General features: G+C 49.9%; 2 protein-coding genes across 5 annotated transcripts in view; one reads left to right on the top strand and one right to left on the bottom strand.

Annotated features, from left to right (window-relative positions):
- Positions 1-13,795, top strand: part of TBXAS1 (thromboxane A synthase 1) — a 150,198-nt gene extending 136,403 nt beyond the window's left edge. The window contains exons 10-13 of one of the 2 annotated variants that reach the window (XM_027101746.1): positions 4,137-4,228; positions 8,957-9,094; positions 11,017-11,179; positions 13,557-13,795. In XM_027101746.1, coding sequence (XP_026957547.1) covers positions 4,137-4,228; positions 8,957-9,094; positions 11,017-11,179; positions 13,557-13,631 — 468 coding nt within the window. In that variant the 3' untranslated portion in view covers positions 13,632-13,795. The remainder of the gene's footprint in view (positions 1-4,136; positions 4,229-8,956; positions 9,095-11,016; positions 11,180-13,556) is intronic. The other variant, XM_027101747.1, reaches the window with a different exon arrangement.
- Positions 11,096-17,407, bottom strand: part of PARP12 (poly(ADP-ribose) polymerase family member 12) — a 48,624-nt gene continuing 42,312 nt past the window's right edge. Inside the window, exons 12-13 of one of the 3 annotated variants that reach the window (XM_027101743.1) lie at positions 16,489-16,723; positions 11,096-11,302 (exon numbers count right to left, since the gene is read on the bottom strand). In XM_027101743.1, the coding sequence (XP_026957544.1) occupies positions 11,290-11,302; positions 16,489-16,723 (248 nt within the window). In that variant the 3' untranslated portion in view covers positions 11,096-11,289. Of the gene's footprint in view, positions 11,303-11,328; positions 11,720-15,641; positions 16,724-17,407 lie in introns of those variants that run through there. The other 2 variants (XM_027101745.1, XM_027101742.1) reach the window with 2 other exon arrangements.

The following is a 17,407-nucleotide window of genomic DNA, read 5'->3' as shown; positions in this document are numbered from 1 at the left end:
GTGTCTGAAGCCTGTGCTCCGCAACAAGAGAGGCCGCAACAGTGGGAGGCCCACACACCACGATGAAGAGTGGCCCCCGCTCGGCGCAACTAGAGAAAGCCCTCGCACAGAAACGAAGACCCAACACACCCAAAAATAAATAAATAAATTTATGTTAAAAAATAAATAAATAAAGGGAACTTACTGGAAGAGTACTGAGATGCCACCCACAGGGCTACTTGCCAGGAGCAGATGGCAATCAGGACACCAGGAAACGGTCTGTCTTTTGCCTCTGCTTCTCCACACATCTAAGTCATTGCTTCTTTCTCATGGCAAACGGGTTTTCTGCTCATTAATCCACAAGGCAGAACATGGCCACCAACAGACCATAACTCACCCGTGTTCAGCTTCCACCTGCTGGAGAAAAACTCCTTTCTCCTCTGTCTCAGGTCCAAATGTCCAGGCTGGTGCCCTCATATCAGAGGCCCACTCTTGGTCCAATCAACCGTGGCCTGTAGGGCTGACTATATAATTTGTCGGACCTGAGGCAAAATGAAAAAAGCGGGGGACAGTGCCATTAACAGTACATATGGGGACTTCCCTGGTGGCGCAGTGCTTAAGAATCCGCCTGCCAATGCAGGGGACACGGGTTTGAGCCCTGGTCCGGGAAGATCCCACATGCCGCCGAGCAACTAAGCCTGTGCGCCACAACTACTGAGCCTGCGCTCTAGAGCCAGCGAGCCACAACTACTGAGCCCATGTGCCACAACTACTGAAGTCTGCACGCCTAGAGCCTGTGCTCCGCAACAAGAGAAGCCACCACAATGAGAAGCCTGCGCACTGCAACAAAGAGCAGCCCCCCGCTTGCCGCAACTAGAGAAAGCCCGTGAGCAGCAACGAAGACCCAACACAGCCAAAAATAAATAAATTTATAAAAACAACAACAGTGCATATAAAAGTTCTTCCTATCTTCTTTCATCTCTCAAGTTATCACAGTGGTTTTTTAATTTTCTATTTAATACCAGTCTAAGTAAAGAAAACTCTAAATTATACATTATTAGCACGAATTTTACCACTCATCTCTGGATCATGCAACACCACAGTTTTAAATGTTAAGATCAGAGCATTTAATGCACATGCAGAATCACTGAATTACATAATTTGTATTTCGTGACTCACGGGACAGAAGAGACAAAGACAAACCAAACTATTGATGACTGGAAGGAGGATGAGAGGGTGCGCCAGGCTTCCCCAAGGGGGCTCGCCCTGGGGTGTGGGGACACGGGGTGGGCTGGGAGAGCCCTGCCCTCTCTGGCCAGCCGCCAGGCCCATGAATCCTGGGGCAGTGTCTAGGGAAGCGGAGCCAGGTGTCCCCCCTTCCCACAGGCTCAGCCCCCAACCCACAGTAGGCTGTGACTCTCAGAGATCTTTAAACCTCTGTGCCAGGACACGTGTTGTACCTGGACCAGTGGTGGGCAGAGGCTTGCCCGGGCCGACACAGCCATGGTGCTGCCAGCCCGGGGCAGGGACGGTTGACATGTGCCCACCACGAGATGCTTCAGGGTGAATGCACCCCATTCCTACCCTCTCTGTGCCTGAGCCCAGGCCCCTGTCGGGGGTGACGGGCAACAGTGGTCCAAGGGCAAAGCAGAGACAGGTGGCCGGGCTGGGCCCCAGGCACAGGGGCAAGACAGCAGGCAGCTGAGAACCCATCCTGGGGAGGCGGCCAAAGTGGGACCACTCGTGGGCGAGGCTCCAAGCCCCCAGCACATGCTCCATGGTCCCCTCAGACTCTACTGCCAAAACACAAATTCAAAGATAATGACGATTAAGAATCTCCAGATGGCAACCCACAGAGCATTAAACCCCAAGCACAGGGCCCCTCTCCTTGGCCACGTGTTTATCGGGCCCGCCCTCGTAGCCTGGGATGGAGGTGGAAGTGTAGGGTCGAGAGATAACCCTCTAAAGAAACAGTTCCCAGAAATGAAGATGGAGAATGTTGGAAAAGCCAACTGTTTTCATTTTTGCCCTTCAAATTCCTAAACATTAGACTGCACATGTTCTCTGCAACTGGACTTTTCTTACTCAGTATTTTATGCACATTATTAATGGTCACACTACATTGATGGCTAGACTCCAATAGATTAGCTAAGATATTTACCAGGGACGTCAAGCCTCCACGTGTCCTGGCCCCATCACTCTCCCCTCTGCCCCTCCTGGTCCCCGCATAAAATACTGTGTATTTTATGCACATCACTAATGACCACTGGAATAGAGCCTACACAGGGCAGCCCTGCGGCAGCTACTGCAGGGCCGGCAAGATGGACTTGCCCCCAAGTGCTGCCCCCTGCTGTCCTGAGAGGGGAGGACAGAAGCAAGCCGACCTCCCAAACTGAAGACTCCTCTTTGATTAGCATTAAGTGATTTAGAAAGATGAGGCTGTCACCTATCAGGCAGGTAACTTCACTCAAGCTCTCTTGGGAGTAGGGAGAGAGGACGGGAGTATCTGGGGGAAATCCTTCCTTGCGGAAACTAGCAGAGCAGCTAATAAGCTTCTATAACCCCACCCTAACTCATCCCACTCACATGCGAGCCCACATCCAGCTTCTCAGTTCACCATCACCTCCTCCTCAGGCCACGGGGTGAGGGCCAGAGGGCGACAGGGTCACCCCAGTGGAAGTCGTCAAGGGGATGCTAGGGTTCCCCAACACGGGGTGCTGGAGTTGTGCTTCTCCACACCTTCCTCCCTAGCAGATGCTGGTAAATCAACATTTACCAGCTTTTTACAATCTGATGAGTGAAGACCAAAGCTCACGGTTTTAATTTGTATTTTTCACCATGGCAACTCATATTTGTTCTGTCTTTTGCCTCCTTATTTCCTTTGACCACTTTTCTGATGAGTTTCTTTTCTGACTGATTGATTGTAGCCCTTTGGGTTTTTGTTACCATTGATCCTTTCTAGATGTGGTGATTTTTGTTGTTGTTGTTGCTGCTGCTTTACTATTGGTCTTTCAACTTTATGATGTGCCCATTACTACCATGTGACAACCTCTCTGAGCCTCAGTTTCATCATCTAAGAGATGGGAGAACAGCTGTTCCATTGGTTTGCTGGAGCATTAAATTAAGTGTCAACAAAAATGGTCAATAAACAGGGCCATTCCCGGTGGACCAGTGGTTAAGACTCCACGCTTCCACGACAGGGGGTGCGGGTTTGATCCCTGGTCAGGGAACTAAGATCCCACATGCCATGTGGCACGGCCAAAAAATATAAATTAAAAAAAAGAAAAGAATTAATAAACAATCAATAATAAGAACAGAAAAGAGTTTTATTTGAACCAAACTGAGAACTAGCCTGGAAGCCCACTTTCCAGATTACTCTGAGAAACTGTTCTGGAGAAGCAGGGTTTTCAGTCCATTTTTATATCTTCTCAGAACAAGGAACATTAAACGGGTCAGGGTTACATTTCTTCAAGGTTAAAAAAAAAAAAAAAACCCCTAAAAAAAAACAGACCAGCACGTACACAGCAAATCAACATGGCCTTGGCACCTGGGAAGGGAGACTTATCATTGAAGAAGTACAAGCATTGGCGTCCCAGGAAGAGAGGCATTTAATCTCTATTTTTAACATGGACATTCTTTACTTCTGGTCAGTGTGCCCTTTCCTTTAATAATTAAAGCAGATGTACAGTATATGTTTGGTAAGCCACAAACAGGCTATTTTAGTTAGCATAAAATTCAAGTTAACTCACGTATAAGCCAGATTGGCTTTCCTATGTCTCAATATGTAAAAATTTCTTTCCTCGTAAGGGAGTGTGTACAGTATGTAGCCTGCCAGATCTCCAGCTCTCAATAAACGCTAGCAGTGCAGCTGCTGCCATTGCTTTATTACAAACTTCTCTGACACTCAAAGGCCCCGCAGTCCCAGGCCTGGCCATCTTCAGTGACGGACAGCACTGGGAAACAAGCACGACAGAACGTGCGGAATATTCTGATAGAGCGCTAATCTAACGCAATGCGCATAGTATCACTTTTCACCTTGTGGGTTTCCATTTAAGTCTGTGCAAACATTGGAGCTGGGACTCTGAAGTTAGCAGAAAAGACAGAACACCGTGTGACTCGGTCTAACTCAACGTTCTTTGTCACCACCCCTCCATCAGCCGGCCCCTGAGTACCGCCACCTCCAGAAAGACCTGCCCTACCTGGACATGGTGATTGCAGAGACCTTGAGGATGTACCCACCGGCTTTCAGGTAAGCCTATACCCCAGGGCCCCTGCACCCCAGGACCCCTTCAGCATCACTGTTTGGAGTCCTTGTTAGTCCTCAGTCTGTCACCACCTGGGTTATGAAGAATGCTGGACCCAAGCTCCTGGAGGTCGAGGTCTGAAACTTGGGTTTTTTAATCCCCTGGGGCACTGGATGCCATGCCTGACATAGGGTCACCATAGCAATAAATGTCTGGCCTATATTCCTATATGTTAACCATGTTTTCAAAGCGTCATTGGTCTTTTCTTAACATGACCTTCCTCCCCAACCCAAGCCGAACTCTGACCTCCTAGCCCTTAGATGGCTTTTGCTGCTCCCCTGGTCACTTCATTCATTCATTCACCAACTATTTATTGAGCATCTGCTCTGTGGCCTGCACTGGAAAATCAGCCAAAACAGATAAAATGCCAGCCCTTGGAGTTGATGTTCCAGGGGAACTTCCAAGGCCTGGGAGGCTCCTTCTTATTCTCCAGCACTCCACACCCGTCCCATCCTCAGAGCTCCAATCCAAGACTCACCACTCCAGGAAACCTGGCCAGCCTCACCCGTTTCCTGCCTCTCCTCCCCCAGCACTTTGCACGCTAACTCTACTTCATATTATATTTTTGGATAATTCTCAGCTGCTCTGCAACATTTCACCAGTGTGCAGTCATCCAGTCACACCAACCTGTAAGTGCCTTGAGAGCAGGAATCAGGTCTTCTGCTTCTTTCAAACTCCCCCAAAACAAGATGTTACCGAACTAGGCTGGTTCACCCCACGCACAGCAAGCCAAGTGCTGAGATGCTGAGGTTGTCAGCAGAGAAGAGATACATTCACAAGGCAGCCAAGCGTGGGGACGGGAGAACAAATCTCAGATCTGCCTCCCCGATGGCAAGGGGCGCTGGGTATTTATGGGACAAAGCTGTGGCGCTGTGGGTCCTGGGAGCATGGGAAAAGGTAATGATTGGAGATGAGAAAAAGGTGAGGCAATCGTAGTTCTGCACAGGTGCAGCTAAGCTACAGGCTTCTCCACGGGACCCAAGTTCAGAAAACGTCTACGTTAGCGCATTCTGAGGATGGAGTTTTGGGCCCTCTGACGTCAAGAGGTCACCAAGCGAACACTCGCGCATGCCCAGTTGGAGGGTCGGTGGTCTTAATCAGTCTCAACTGGCTCAAGCTCCAACTAGACACAGCTGACTCCAAGCTCCTGAAAAACAACTTGGGCAAACATCTTATTGTTTAAGCTACGTGACGCTTGCAGGACACGCAGCTTTTTCTGTAGCAACAATTAAAGTGAGCTTGATCAATGAAGGCAAGTTTAATGGGTCTAACTGATGAGTACTCTTGGTTTCAGAGGCATCCCATGGAGCACAGGGGTCTTCACTTAGGTCCCCAGGCCCTTAGAGAGTGACACATTGCCAGATTTCAGGTTCTAGAAACAGAAGCAACACAAAGCATTTAACTGTATATCATAAATTCCTCTCTGCATCTCTAGGAAGTAATGTACCACAGAAACCATATGGAGATAACTTTTGCCATTTTAAAAAGAGAAAATGTGGATGATTTGTAGGTATCTCAAAATTATATTCCAAACCGAAAATATCATAGAGAGTGTGGTTGTAGATATTGTCCAAAATGTTCAGACCCAGAGCCAATATAGAGAATTCCTGGGGTGTGAGTCAGATCACATCATCCTCAAGCACACATGGTTTCAGTCTCCTGGTCTGGGAGCAGACAAGGAACGCCAGGGCTCGCCTCATTGCTCTCCTGACGCCAGCATTAAGACCTGATTCCACAGGCCTTCCCCGACTTCTTCAGGAGCCTCAGAGCAAACTGTCATCCAATCTTTGTTTCTGAATGATTTATACCAGCTTCCTTCCAAGGGAACCGTAGGCAGCTGCTATACACGTGAAATTCAAAATAAGACATTCAGTGATAAAACAGAACAAAGGCTGTTTAAAGGAAAGAATCCTTTACAGGACCCCAGAGATGGCAGTAACTGGGGTCAGGCTTGGTAGCTGAGACTCCTGGCAGAGAGGGAAACCAGCTGAGTTGAACAGTCATATTCTCTAGTGGGAGGAAAGTGTATAAATTGATCAAAGACACATCATTTCCTGGATCTAAACTCGATCAAGAATTCATCACCTGAGACCTGGTATAGATGACATGTTGAGAGACAAAGTCAGCAGTCTCTTCAACACCAAAATTCTGCAGTCAATTCTCCTTCTGACCCTTTATAAACAGCAAAGTGTAAAAGGAAGTCAGTGAAGGCATTGCTCTGGGGAACCAGGATGCTCGTGATCTGAGAGTATCTGGAGGGCAGGACAGGACAGGACAGAAACCAGAGTATCTGGATGAGTTCGTTAAAATTCCCAGTAAAAACATAGAGCCAGTTCTCCATAATGACAGAGCGAGTCTAGACATAAAGTCAAGACAGTCTCGGTCCCGCCCTTAGTTTACTGTGTGATCTTGGGTAAGTTCCAGACTGTTCCGGGCTTCTGTTTCCTGTGTGTTCAGAGGGCACACAACACCTGCTCTGCCTACCCCAGAAGTGTTGGGAGAATCAGTGGGACAGTAGATGTAGAAACGCAGTACCCCTGCAGGCAGTGTGCCGTGTAAGGTATGAAGTAAAGAAAAAGAAGCACAGAGCTTAGAGTTGAATGGCCTGACCCCGTGTGGCTCCAGTCTCGGGCAAGCCACACTCTCCCTTCCCCATACCTACTCCACTGGTGTTTTTAATCATATCACTCTGCTGACTTCTGTTATCAAACAACAGAAGTGAGAGAGGCAAGTCATCATTATTCTCACCCAGACAAGAGGCCAATTCGTTTTGGCCCTGGGCATAGGATTTGGGGGTGAACATAGCGACAGTGAGAATTTTATTTTATATTTTATTTTACATTATTTTTTTTTTAAGATTTTTTTTTGATGTGGACCATTTTTAAAGTCTTTAGTGAATTTGTTATAATACTGCTTCCGTTTTATGTTTTGGTTTTTTGGCCACGAGGCATGTGTGATCTTAGCTCCCCGACCAGGGATCGAACCCATACCCCGTGCACTGGAAGGCAAAGTCTTAACCTTGGACCACCAGGGAAATCCCATTACTTTATTAATTTTTAAAAATATGTATTTATTTGGTTGCACCAGGTCTTAGTTGTGGCAGGCAGGCTCCTTAGTTGCAGCAGGCAGGCTCCTTAGCTGTGGCATGCGAACTCTTAGTTGTGGCATGTCTGTGGGATCTAGTTCCCTGACCAGGGTTCGAACCTGGGTCCCCTGCATTGGGAGCACGGAGTCTTAACCACTGCGCCACCAGGGAAGTCCCTACTTTATTATTTTAATCTTAGAAAAATGCTTGGCTTTTCCCAAACACTGACACACTTGACTGACACCTTTATCCATAAAAAACTCAACATGGCCTTTGTGGAAAACATAACAATTCTCACTGAAGTGTTATTAATGTCAACCCAGGAACCCAGGCAGTATAATTCAGCGGATTTTTCTGGCTTTGTATGCAGTCTAGCCACATAGGAGGCCCAACCACTTACAGAAGGGAAGCCCCCATTTTCCGGCTTTTAGGGGGTCTTGCATCCAGGTCCAAGCTCTTTCTGGTAAAGATGAAAAAGAAGGAAGTCAAAGTATATCCTTATTTGATTGCTCAGAGCTGAGGTTGCGCACGTCAGAGCCCCCTGCCCGCTCTGATTTGAGTAAGAGTGTTTTGTGACTTAGCCCCAAGCACAGAATAATTGCATTAGGAGCTTCGGATCTGAATGGGTGTCTCACAGCCCTGGCCTTTCATGTTCCTGATATATTAAAGGCTCATAATAGAGTGATGAATGCTGCAAGGAGCTGCTGGTACTCTTAATTTCTTTTATAAGCAGGAACAGGGTATAACAGTAATTAGTATAATAACTGTATCTCCTCTGAGGTATCTAGGGAAGCCGAGTCCTGCAACCTGAGGTAAAAGCCATCCTAGATTGTTTTTAGTTTTTAAAATAATTATTTATATTTACCAAAATGATATGCTTCTACTTAAAAAAAAAAAAAAAACACCTAAGAAATACAGAAGAATCCAAAGAAAAAACTGGCACCCCTGGTACCCTGCCAACCTCCACTCCAGCCCCATCCCTTAGAGGAGGTGATGGTAGAAGTTCAGGTATTCTTCCATAAACTTCATGTTCATATGCAAACATATGTAGTCTAGCCTTTTAAAACAAAACATAAATGGGATTATAACATTGCCAGTTGGTAAAATAAACAATCTGACCAAGATGTTTTCCTCCCTAGTAGCAGTTCTCCATAGCGACACAGACAATGAAGGGGAACAGATTTTCAAACCCTAATCTCCTGTAGGTAAAGCGAGGGTGTGTGTGCGGGGAAAGAGGTCCCAGTGGGAATGGGAAGAAGGAGGAGAGGTGGCCGGCGGAATAACCCTGCAAAGCCTCCACTTCCAAGGCACCTGTGCACCGCAACACCAGGCATAAAATGGGCTCTTCAGTCTTGATGGGTGGCTGAAGGAAGGAACGGAGGAACCTAGAGACCACAGGGTCCAGAGCAGCATAGGGTTAATGGCCCAAGAAGGGATGGGATGGGGGGTGGGTCACTATCCCGGCCACCCCGGGAAGAAGGCGGACCCTCCTGTCCCCCAGCCTCATCCCACACTGCAGCATGGCCACCCTGGAGCTCCCCCGTCTCTGCTCTGCCTCAAGGCGGGGGTGACCCATGTGTCCCCGCAGGTTCACACGGGAGGCGGCACAGGACTGCGAGGTGCTGGGGCAGCACATCCCCGCAGGCGCCGTGCTGGAGGTGGCCGTGGGCGCTCTGCACCATGACCCTGAGCACTGGCCGCGCCCGGAGACCTTCGACCCTGAGAGGTGAGTACTGCCCCCTTCAAACAGGCCCTGGGGGATGTGAGTGTGGGGGGATTGGAGGCGCCTGCCAGGAGACACAGATTTAGTAAAGTCCCCCAAAACTCAAAAGACATGGCAGTGAGACATTTTTTAGGCATAATTTCTAAAGGAAATAATTGTACCATTTTTAAAAGCCCAAAACATAATCCAGAGATTTAGCATTTCCACAGCACTGCATACAGGTAACAAGACAATTTTTTTTAATAAATCTATTTTAATTATATTTATTTTTGGCTGCATTGGGTCTTCGTTGCTGCGCACGGTCTTTCTCTAGGTGTGGTGAGCAGGGGCTACTCTTCGGTGCGGTGCAAAGGCTTCTCTCATTGCGGTGGCTTCTCTTGTTGCGGAGCACAGGCTCTAGGCGTGCGGGCTTCAGTAGTTGTGGCACACGGGCTCAGTAGTTGTGGCTCTAGAGCGCAGGCTCAGTAGTTGTGGCGCACGGGCTTTGTTGCTCTGCGGCATGTGGGATCTTCCCGGATCAGGACTCGAACCCGTGTCCCCTGCATTGGCAGGCGGATTCTTAACCACGGTACCACCAGGGAAGCCCAACAAGGCAATTTCAAATGGGTGTCCACTATTTGTTCCAAGAAACAAGGACACATTTCAGGAATGCATTAAGAAGTAGCAGAATGTTGTTTCCTTTTTTTAAACTTAATGCCTGTTCCAATACAAGAGCATCAACAATTTCTCCAGGAATTCATGAGAACCAGCTACCCTAACATGGTAGACCTGGATCCTCTCTCCTGTCCCCTGCATGGATTTGGTCCATTGTCTAGATCTCATTTCTATACTCCCAATTTAAAGTGTCTGAGCAATTTAAAGTGTCTGAGCAGGCATCTACACCCCCTCCCCATCAGAGTCGACGGATATCGCTTCCTGACAAATGGCGGGGCTGGCCAGCCTGCAGCTCTGTTCCCACTGTTAGTGGCTCCAGCTTCCTGTTAATGCGGCCCCAACTCTACAACCTGGTCCCTGGGAAACCATGGGCAGTGGGACCCAGATAAATAACATTCTGCTGCCCAGCAGCTCCTGGAATTATGGTAAATATCAAGAAACATAAACAGCAGCTGCAAGGCTTGCAGCATCACTTTTGAAAACAAAAAGTGCATTAATATGATGTTGAAAAGGTGGGTCAAGGGCTTCTTGGGCCCATAAAGTCCAGAAGTAGTAAGAAGGGAGCTGTGGTTGTCACATAGCGTTACTGTCACAGAACACACGTGGCAAATGCTGTCATCTGAGAGCAGATACGGCAATTCATTCTGAAGAGGAGCTTTCCAGCGGGTCAAATACTGCCACCCCCAGTGGTTCAAGTTTCAGTGTTTAAACCAGAAAGGTGAGTGTGGGCAGGGAGACAGCTGCCCGGCATGGCATCAGGAGACAAACTGGCAGGACATGGCCTCCAGAGGGGTCTGGTGCCCAGGGACTCTGCTTAGGAAGGGGATGCCGGCCAGCCAGTGTCACCCTCTGGCCACTGGGGAAGTTGGAGCCATGGGTGAAGCGAGAGCTGTGGTTTCTTTGAGACTTTCATCCTGGATTCTAGGGAGCCTGCAAAGCTCATTAACAACACAGTGAATTCATCAGGAGAGGCGGAGAGGGCCATGCTGACGATCCGGGTGATTCTACTAATTCAGCGGTGCCTTCGGGGCTTTGCAGGACAGGAGGAGGGGAGCCGCACGGGAGCACATGGATCAGTGGCCACCAGCTCCAAAGCCTTAGGGACTGACCGGTCCAGGAAAAAACAGGATCCTGTAGACCGAGGTGGGGTTTAGGCCTCACGTGGTGGGAGCGTGGCCTCAGATGATGGGGTCCCTCAGCCAGAGCCAGTGGCTGAAGCCCCAGGAAGGGAGGTGGTGACCCAGGCCAACGCTGACCGTGCTGCCCCGTAGGTTCACAGCCGAGGCCCAGCAGCGCCAGCGGCCCTTCACGTACCTGCCGTTCGGGGCAGGTCCCCGGAGCTGCCTCGGGGTGAGACTGGGGCTCTTGGAGGCCAAGCTGACGCTGCTCCACGTCCTGCGCAAGTTCCGGTTCGAAGCCTGTCCCGAGACTCAGGTGAGCCCTGCTGCTCAGGGCGCAGGGGGTGCCCACCCCAGTTCCCTGATGCCTACGGTGGCTTCCCGGCTCTGCGTGAGCTGGGGCGAGTTCCTCAAGCTCTCTGGGTCTCAGTTCCTTGATCTGTAAAAGGAAGTAACAGTAGCAGAAGTAGCACACCTCCTCCCTCTTCTTGTGGGGTGAGGATTGAATCAATCATAAGTGCTCAGATAAGCTCCTGGCACATAACCCGAGTCTGTGTTATCTATTATCATTCTTGTCCTCTGTACAGCAAGGCTGGGCCTCACCATGCTGTAGCTCTCCCCTCTTCAGCAAAGAGAACCCAGTAACCCTGCAGAGTAAATTATATGATTCCCATTCTTCAGATGAGGAGCTAAAATAAAGCTCAGAGAGATTAATAACTTGCCTGACGTCACACAGTTGGACTGCATACTCCTTGAGATCAGGGACCAAAAGACTGTCCTATTCATTGTTGGAGGCTCCAGCACCCAGCTTCAGGCCAGGCATGTGGCAGGTGCCCACTCGGTCATTCAACAAACACTGATGAACAAAGGAATGAATTGCCGGAGAGTAAAGAAATTGAGGTTCAAACCAGATCTCACTCACTCTCAAGCCCTCCCTCTTTCCTCTACATGTAGCAGCCTCTCTGCACAGTATCAGCTGCTCCCCACACAACCCGAACAGTGCTCTCCTCTGTGCCTATTCACTACCCCTCAGCACGGCTGCAGACCTGGACAGGAGGGAGTAAGGGGACAGATAATAAGGACACGATGACAGATGGTAACAACATCTAGATTCAGAGTGGCATTGCCTCTGACAAACAGGGAGACTGGGGCGAGCTGCTGGCTGGGGAGGAATAATGAGCTGGGTTGAAATACAAAAGGCTGAGGAACTGTATGTGATGATGTCCATAAAGGTCTGATGGTTAAGGCTGGAGGGAGGGAGGGGCAAATTGGGAGCAGAGAGCCAAATCAAGATGAAGGAGCAGAGGAGAGCAGGCCCCTGCCTGCCTTAGGCATTCCATGGGTACAGGACTTTCTCTGGGGGTTTGTCTCATTTACCCTTGATCTTGACATACAATACAGCAGCCAGACCAATGTCCCAGAACACTGCTTATGCCTGGCACTCCCCCAGCTCAAGATCCAGCCCTGAGTCCCAAGCCTGCTGGGTCCAGGGAGAACTCTGAGCTCACTTTGCCTTCCCCACCCCAACTTCCCACTCCAAGAGCCTCCCACCCACTCCTCCCTGCCTGCTCAGTCTGTTGCTCCTTCTGGAATGCCATCCCTGCCCCTTCCCCACCCCCAGTCTAATCCCATCCTCCAAGTCCTTTGGTGTTCCCTCAAATCCCGAAGTGGTCCCTGAGAAGCCCTGCTCACAGGGCGTCTCCTATTCCTAGCCCCACCCCAGGCACCAGTTCCTCCAGGAAGCCCTCCCTGACTTTGCCAGCCACAACAGACCTCTACTTTCTTTTTGAAGTCCAAGTGTGCCTATAACTGTCTGATACTGTAGCCACTAGCCACGTGCAGCTATTTATATGTTAATAATAAATCAAATCAAATCAAAAATTCTGCCCCCATTTGCATTAACCCCACTTCAAGCATCGAGCAGCCACATGTACTAGTGGCTACCGCACGAGATAGGGCAGGTATAGATCGTCTTGTTTCTTGAGCATATAACTGGTCTCCCATCTGAACTCTCAAAGACATCTGAAAGCCCACCCGGCCCCAGCACTAGGGCCTCGTGACCCTTCTTTCCTTTAAAGGTTTCATGGTAGCCACTGAACAGTCCTTTTACACGCAGCTCAAGAGGACGCCCTGCTTCTTGAGTAATTCTGTGGCTTTTCTTCCAAGTCCTCCATCGGTCTGCCTAAGCTGGACATAAGGAAAGCCTTCTGAATGGCAGTGGGCCTTCAGCAGGGAGCTCTCCCCAAGCCCCTGGGGAGTGATCTACTCAGTTACTGGCTGGGCCCCAGGGTGAGAGACGAGGGGAGATGAGGAAGGTCTGAGGCTTTGCTCACCACTTTCCAGTCATGTGCCCTTGGGCAGGTCGCTTGTCCTCTCTGAACCTCCATTTCTTCATTTGCAAAGTGAGCTGCTCCCACTTTAGGCAGGCTTATTAGAAGGATAAATGTGGGACCTCTCCCCTGCGGTATTTTATTAACAGGGGAAAGGTGGTGAGCCGCCGTCCAACACCCGGCCCAAGACATAGCTCTGCTGCTTCTCAAGGTCCCCCTGGGGAAGCTGCTTTGCTCACTCCCAGCCTGCCGGCCCTCAGCCCTCAGCCGAATTCCCATAACCCTGCTTCACGGCCCGTTCTGAGGAAGTTTTCCTGTCGGTAGGATTAACTATGACAAATATCTTAATTTCCTCTATTTTAGGTACCGCTGCAGCTAGAATCCAAATCTGCCCTAGGTCCAAAAAATGGCGTCTACATCAGGATCGTCTCCCGCTGACGAAGTCATGACCAGCCCCTAATTCAAAGAAAACCCTCATGTGGAAATTCAGATTTTTGGAAAGACATCACCGAAGCAACTGAAAGCGTGCCTGGCATATGAGTATAAAAGAGGCCACTTACGTAACATTTCCTAAATGCTTAATAAATGTTTGTTGCACTTAGTTTTGACTTTGCCAATAGTGTTTGAGCAACGGATCCACCTCTCTGAATCAGCGATTGCTGATAAATGAGTGAAAACGTAGTTTTGACAAAATGATTGAGTACTTGGATTTTTAAAGAAGTTCTGGCCTCAGGATGGAAGGAATCGATAGGGCAGGGGACACATGGACGCTCAGGTGAGTGGTCCTGATGGCCCCAGCTCGGGGGCCTTTTCAGCGTCTGGTTCATTTAAGTTAGAGAATAACATTCGTCAGAAGCTCAACCTCAAACGTGGTTCAAATGCTTTATCATGCCTCGATTTTCCTAGGTAGGCTACTACTAACTTTATAAGTTTAATGTGCAGAAAAGTGATAGAGGCTGAAGTGTACGTTTTCTTTTAAAGAACATCCTATCTTAATTTTGATCAAATAATCAAAATACAGAGGTGAATTTTAGTAAAAGTAATTATTGTGTTCCTGAGAAGCTCAAATGCAACAAAGAACTTGCAAACTGAATCCCGGATCTGCCACCAGCAGCCTGTGATCATGGCTGCTGCTCTTGCCACCTCTGTGCCTCTGTTTCCTCACCTGTAAAACAAGGCTGCTGACCCAGGTCACAGCGCCCTCCTCTACTTAACATCCGAACAGTGCAAAGGGGCTGATGTTGTATAAATAACAGAGCAGGGACCCGCAAGCAAGGCTGGGCTACCCAGGCTGAGCCACCTTTACGAAGTGCAGGCTGTTGCAGGAGAGCTGGGAGAAGGGGTCTCCCGTACCCACGGCTGCGAGCAGCTGCTTCTGCTGTGTGCCCTCCCTGCGTCCAGCACGCCATGCTTCCCCAGAGCGCTCCCCTGGAGACTCCCCTCTCAGAATATAAGAGGCCAGCCTCACGACTCTGTTGTCAATCTCACACACACACACACACACACACACATACACACACACACACACACACACACACACAGAGGTCTTTTTGACTTCTTCCCATCACAATGCCCACCCCCTCCAGTGCCCACAGGAACAGCTGCCCCATGCTCCCACCCACAACTGAGCTACATGTACCCCATCCCTTTCTCAAATGTCCAGTCCAGGTATTTGCCAGTGTGCTTTCTCAAAGGTCAGCAAGTGCAGAGCCCTCGGCAGTCTTCACAGTGCACCCGACTTCCCTGGAGCGTTTCATCATCTCCCGCCCCAGGTTTCCCCTTGCCACGCTCCTCGCCCACACTCCCAGACGGACCACTCTTGCTGCTTCCCACTACCCAGCTCCCAGCAGCCTTGGATCTGAGAACTACAGGCAGAGGCATCGTGTGGAGACTGGACACACTGTATCAGGAGGCTGGGGAACGGGAAGGAAGGGTGCAGGTGAGGAGAGGACACCTTGCTGAGGACTGAACCTGAGGCCAATGGGACCAGCCATCCAGGAGGAGGCAGATGGCCTTATGAGGCGGAGCCATCCTGCCGGCCCCTCCACCGCCCAGCAGAGACCCCTACCAACCACTGTGTGTGGAGGACACAAGAACACACCACCTGCTCCGTGTCCACAACACAGTGCGCAATAGTGGATCTGGGTTTTGTGGGGCTTGAAAGCTGAGTTCAGGGAAAGAAAAAAAACAAATATGTAACTTGCAAATTTAACCGAAATGTATGATCACGCAGCCATACAGCAGGGGTCCCTCCTCAGGCTGTGGAAAGGGTCCCAGCAAATGAGGGGCCATGAACCTTCAGCTTCATTGGCCGCAAGATAAATCTACACACAGCCTCCCCGAGGCCAGTAACGGGGGCTGTTATATCCCGACCCCCAGAAAAGTGCCTGTACACAGCAGGTGCTCAACAAACAGACACTGAAGAATGAGCTGCAGCCATCACCCATGTCAGATAAATATTCTTTTATTCCCAGACTCTGCTGTGACGTGACGCTGCAGCACAGGTATTCAGATCTCATGGGGACATAAAACCCTTATTCACACGGTGCTCGGTGCAGAGGCACCTGCCAGGGTGAGTGCACTTCCTGGGTGATGGTGACGGCTGCTAGGACTAAGGGAGACCGACAGGGACTCAGTGACACCACACAGTAGCCATGGTCCTAACAACATGATATATGGGCCAATTTCAAGGCTGGAAGCCCAGGAGAAGCAGCGGAAGAGCCGCCTAGATTAGAGACACAGCAATGGACACAATGACTGTGCCTCACCGGCCCACAACCCAGGATTTCCTGCACCACGGCTGCTGTGTCATTCGGACAAAAACAAAAGCAGGTGCCACCAAGACCCTGAAAAACCAAACCACTGAAGAGACAGAAACTCTTGAAAATTAAAACCAATCGATAAAACAGTGTCTGGAAACTCTGTGCCTGGGGCCAATCTGCAGCAAAGTCAACAAAGAGTAAAAAACAAAACTTTAACACCTGAGTAAAAAGCAATAATGGGTTCACCTACAATCACTACTGGCTAGTCCAAAAGTGACTTAAAAGTGAAAATATTATCAGCCAGAGATTAAGAACGTAACTTCATCACGAAGTCAATGTTAAATGAACAGCTCATTAAAAATTTTTTGTTTAAAAAAAACAACTTTCCCTAATAGCTATTTCAAGTAAGATCAGCCAGAAAGGCATAAAACCATCGGGGTGCTCACTGCCGAACACCGAAGAAGGACGCAAAGGTGAACTGGCTGGTGGTGGCGGCAGTGGGCCCGGGGGAGTCGGTGTACTGGATGACGTACTCCGGGTAGGCCTGGTGCTTCTCGAAGACCACGAAGATGGAGGGGTCAGACACGCGGTTCACGCAGCTGTCGTACAAGACGTCGCCCTGGCCCTCCTTCGCCGGGGGACGGACGAAGCTGGCGTTGCCTCGGACGAATTCGCCCACGAGCACCCGAGCCAGGAACATCGTGTGGGACTTGGTGTCAGTTTTGCTGTAGTGGTGGGAATACGCGGCGTCCCGGGCAAAGTAGCTCCCTGCAAGGACACCAGGGCTGGGCTGGGCACCGGGGGACAGCCCGCGGCCGGAAGAGGCACGCCAGTGTCCTGCAACCCGGGTGAGGCCAGTGGCCTCTGCCCTCCCTCAGCTCCTGTCTTTCCAGCTTTTCCTTTGTAAGGAGCATCAGAGGGGTCACCAAACTCTGAGACAGAAAACTCCTTTCAAGTTAAGATCTGTCACTCAAATCCTAAAGGTCTCTGGACACCTCATTACTGAGCCCCCATCCCCCGCCCAGAACCTCCGTTTCCTGAGCCATAAAACGGGGCTGTCGGGCCCGTCCTCCCAGGGCCGGTGTGGAACGTGGCTAAGACCCCACACAAGGAACACGGCGCAGACACCGGCAGCCCAATGTACAGATTCATGAGCCCTGTTGAATGGGGGCCTGAGCTGGAAGCTGCGCCTACATATTCAGGTTCACAGCCCACCACTGGCTCTTGTGCACCTGGACCCCGCAGCCGTCAGCATGCAGGACGGAAGCTAACGGATGGACTCGGCAGAGGGGATGCTGACTGCAGATCACACCACTACGAGACTCTCTGCATCTAGTAACCGTGTCGTGGTTACAGAAGAGAATGTTCTTGTTCTTAGGAGGTGTTACGGGGTGAAGGGGTATGATGTATGCCGCCTACTCCCAAATGGTTCAGAAATAAGGGAAGGGGTGA

This window comes from Aethalodelphis obliquidens, unplaced genomic scaffold (assembly GCF_003676395.1).
Source record: "Aethalodelphis obliquidens isolate GAN/ISIS:26980383/991018 unplaced genomic scaffold, ASM367639v1 scaffold5, whole genome shotgun sequence".
NCBI lineage: Eukaryota > Metazoa > Chordata > Mammalia > Artiodactyla > Delphinidae > Aethalodelphis > Aethalodelphis obliquidens.
The sequence above is the reverse complement of the archived record's forward strand: the minus strand, read 5'-3'. Positions and strand labels throughout refer to the sequence as shown.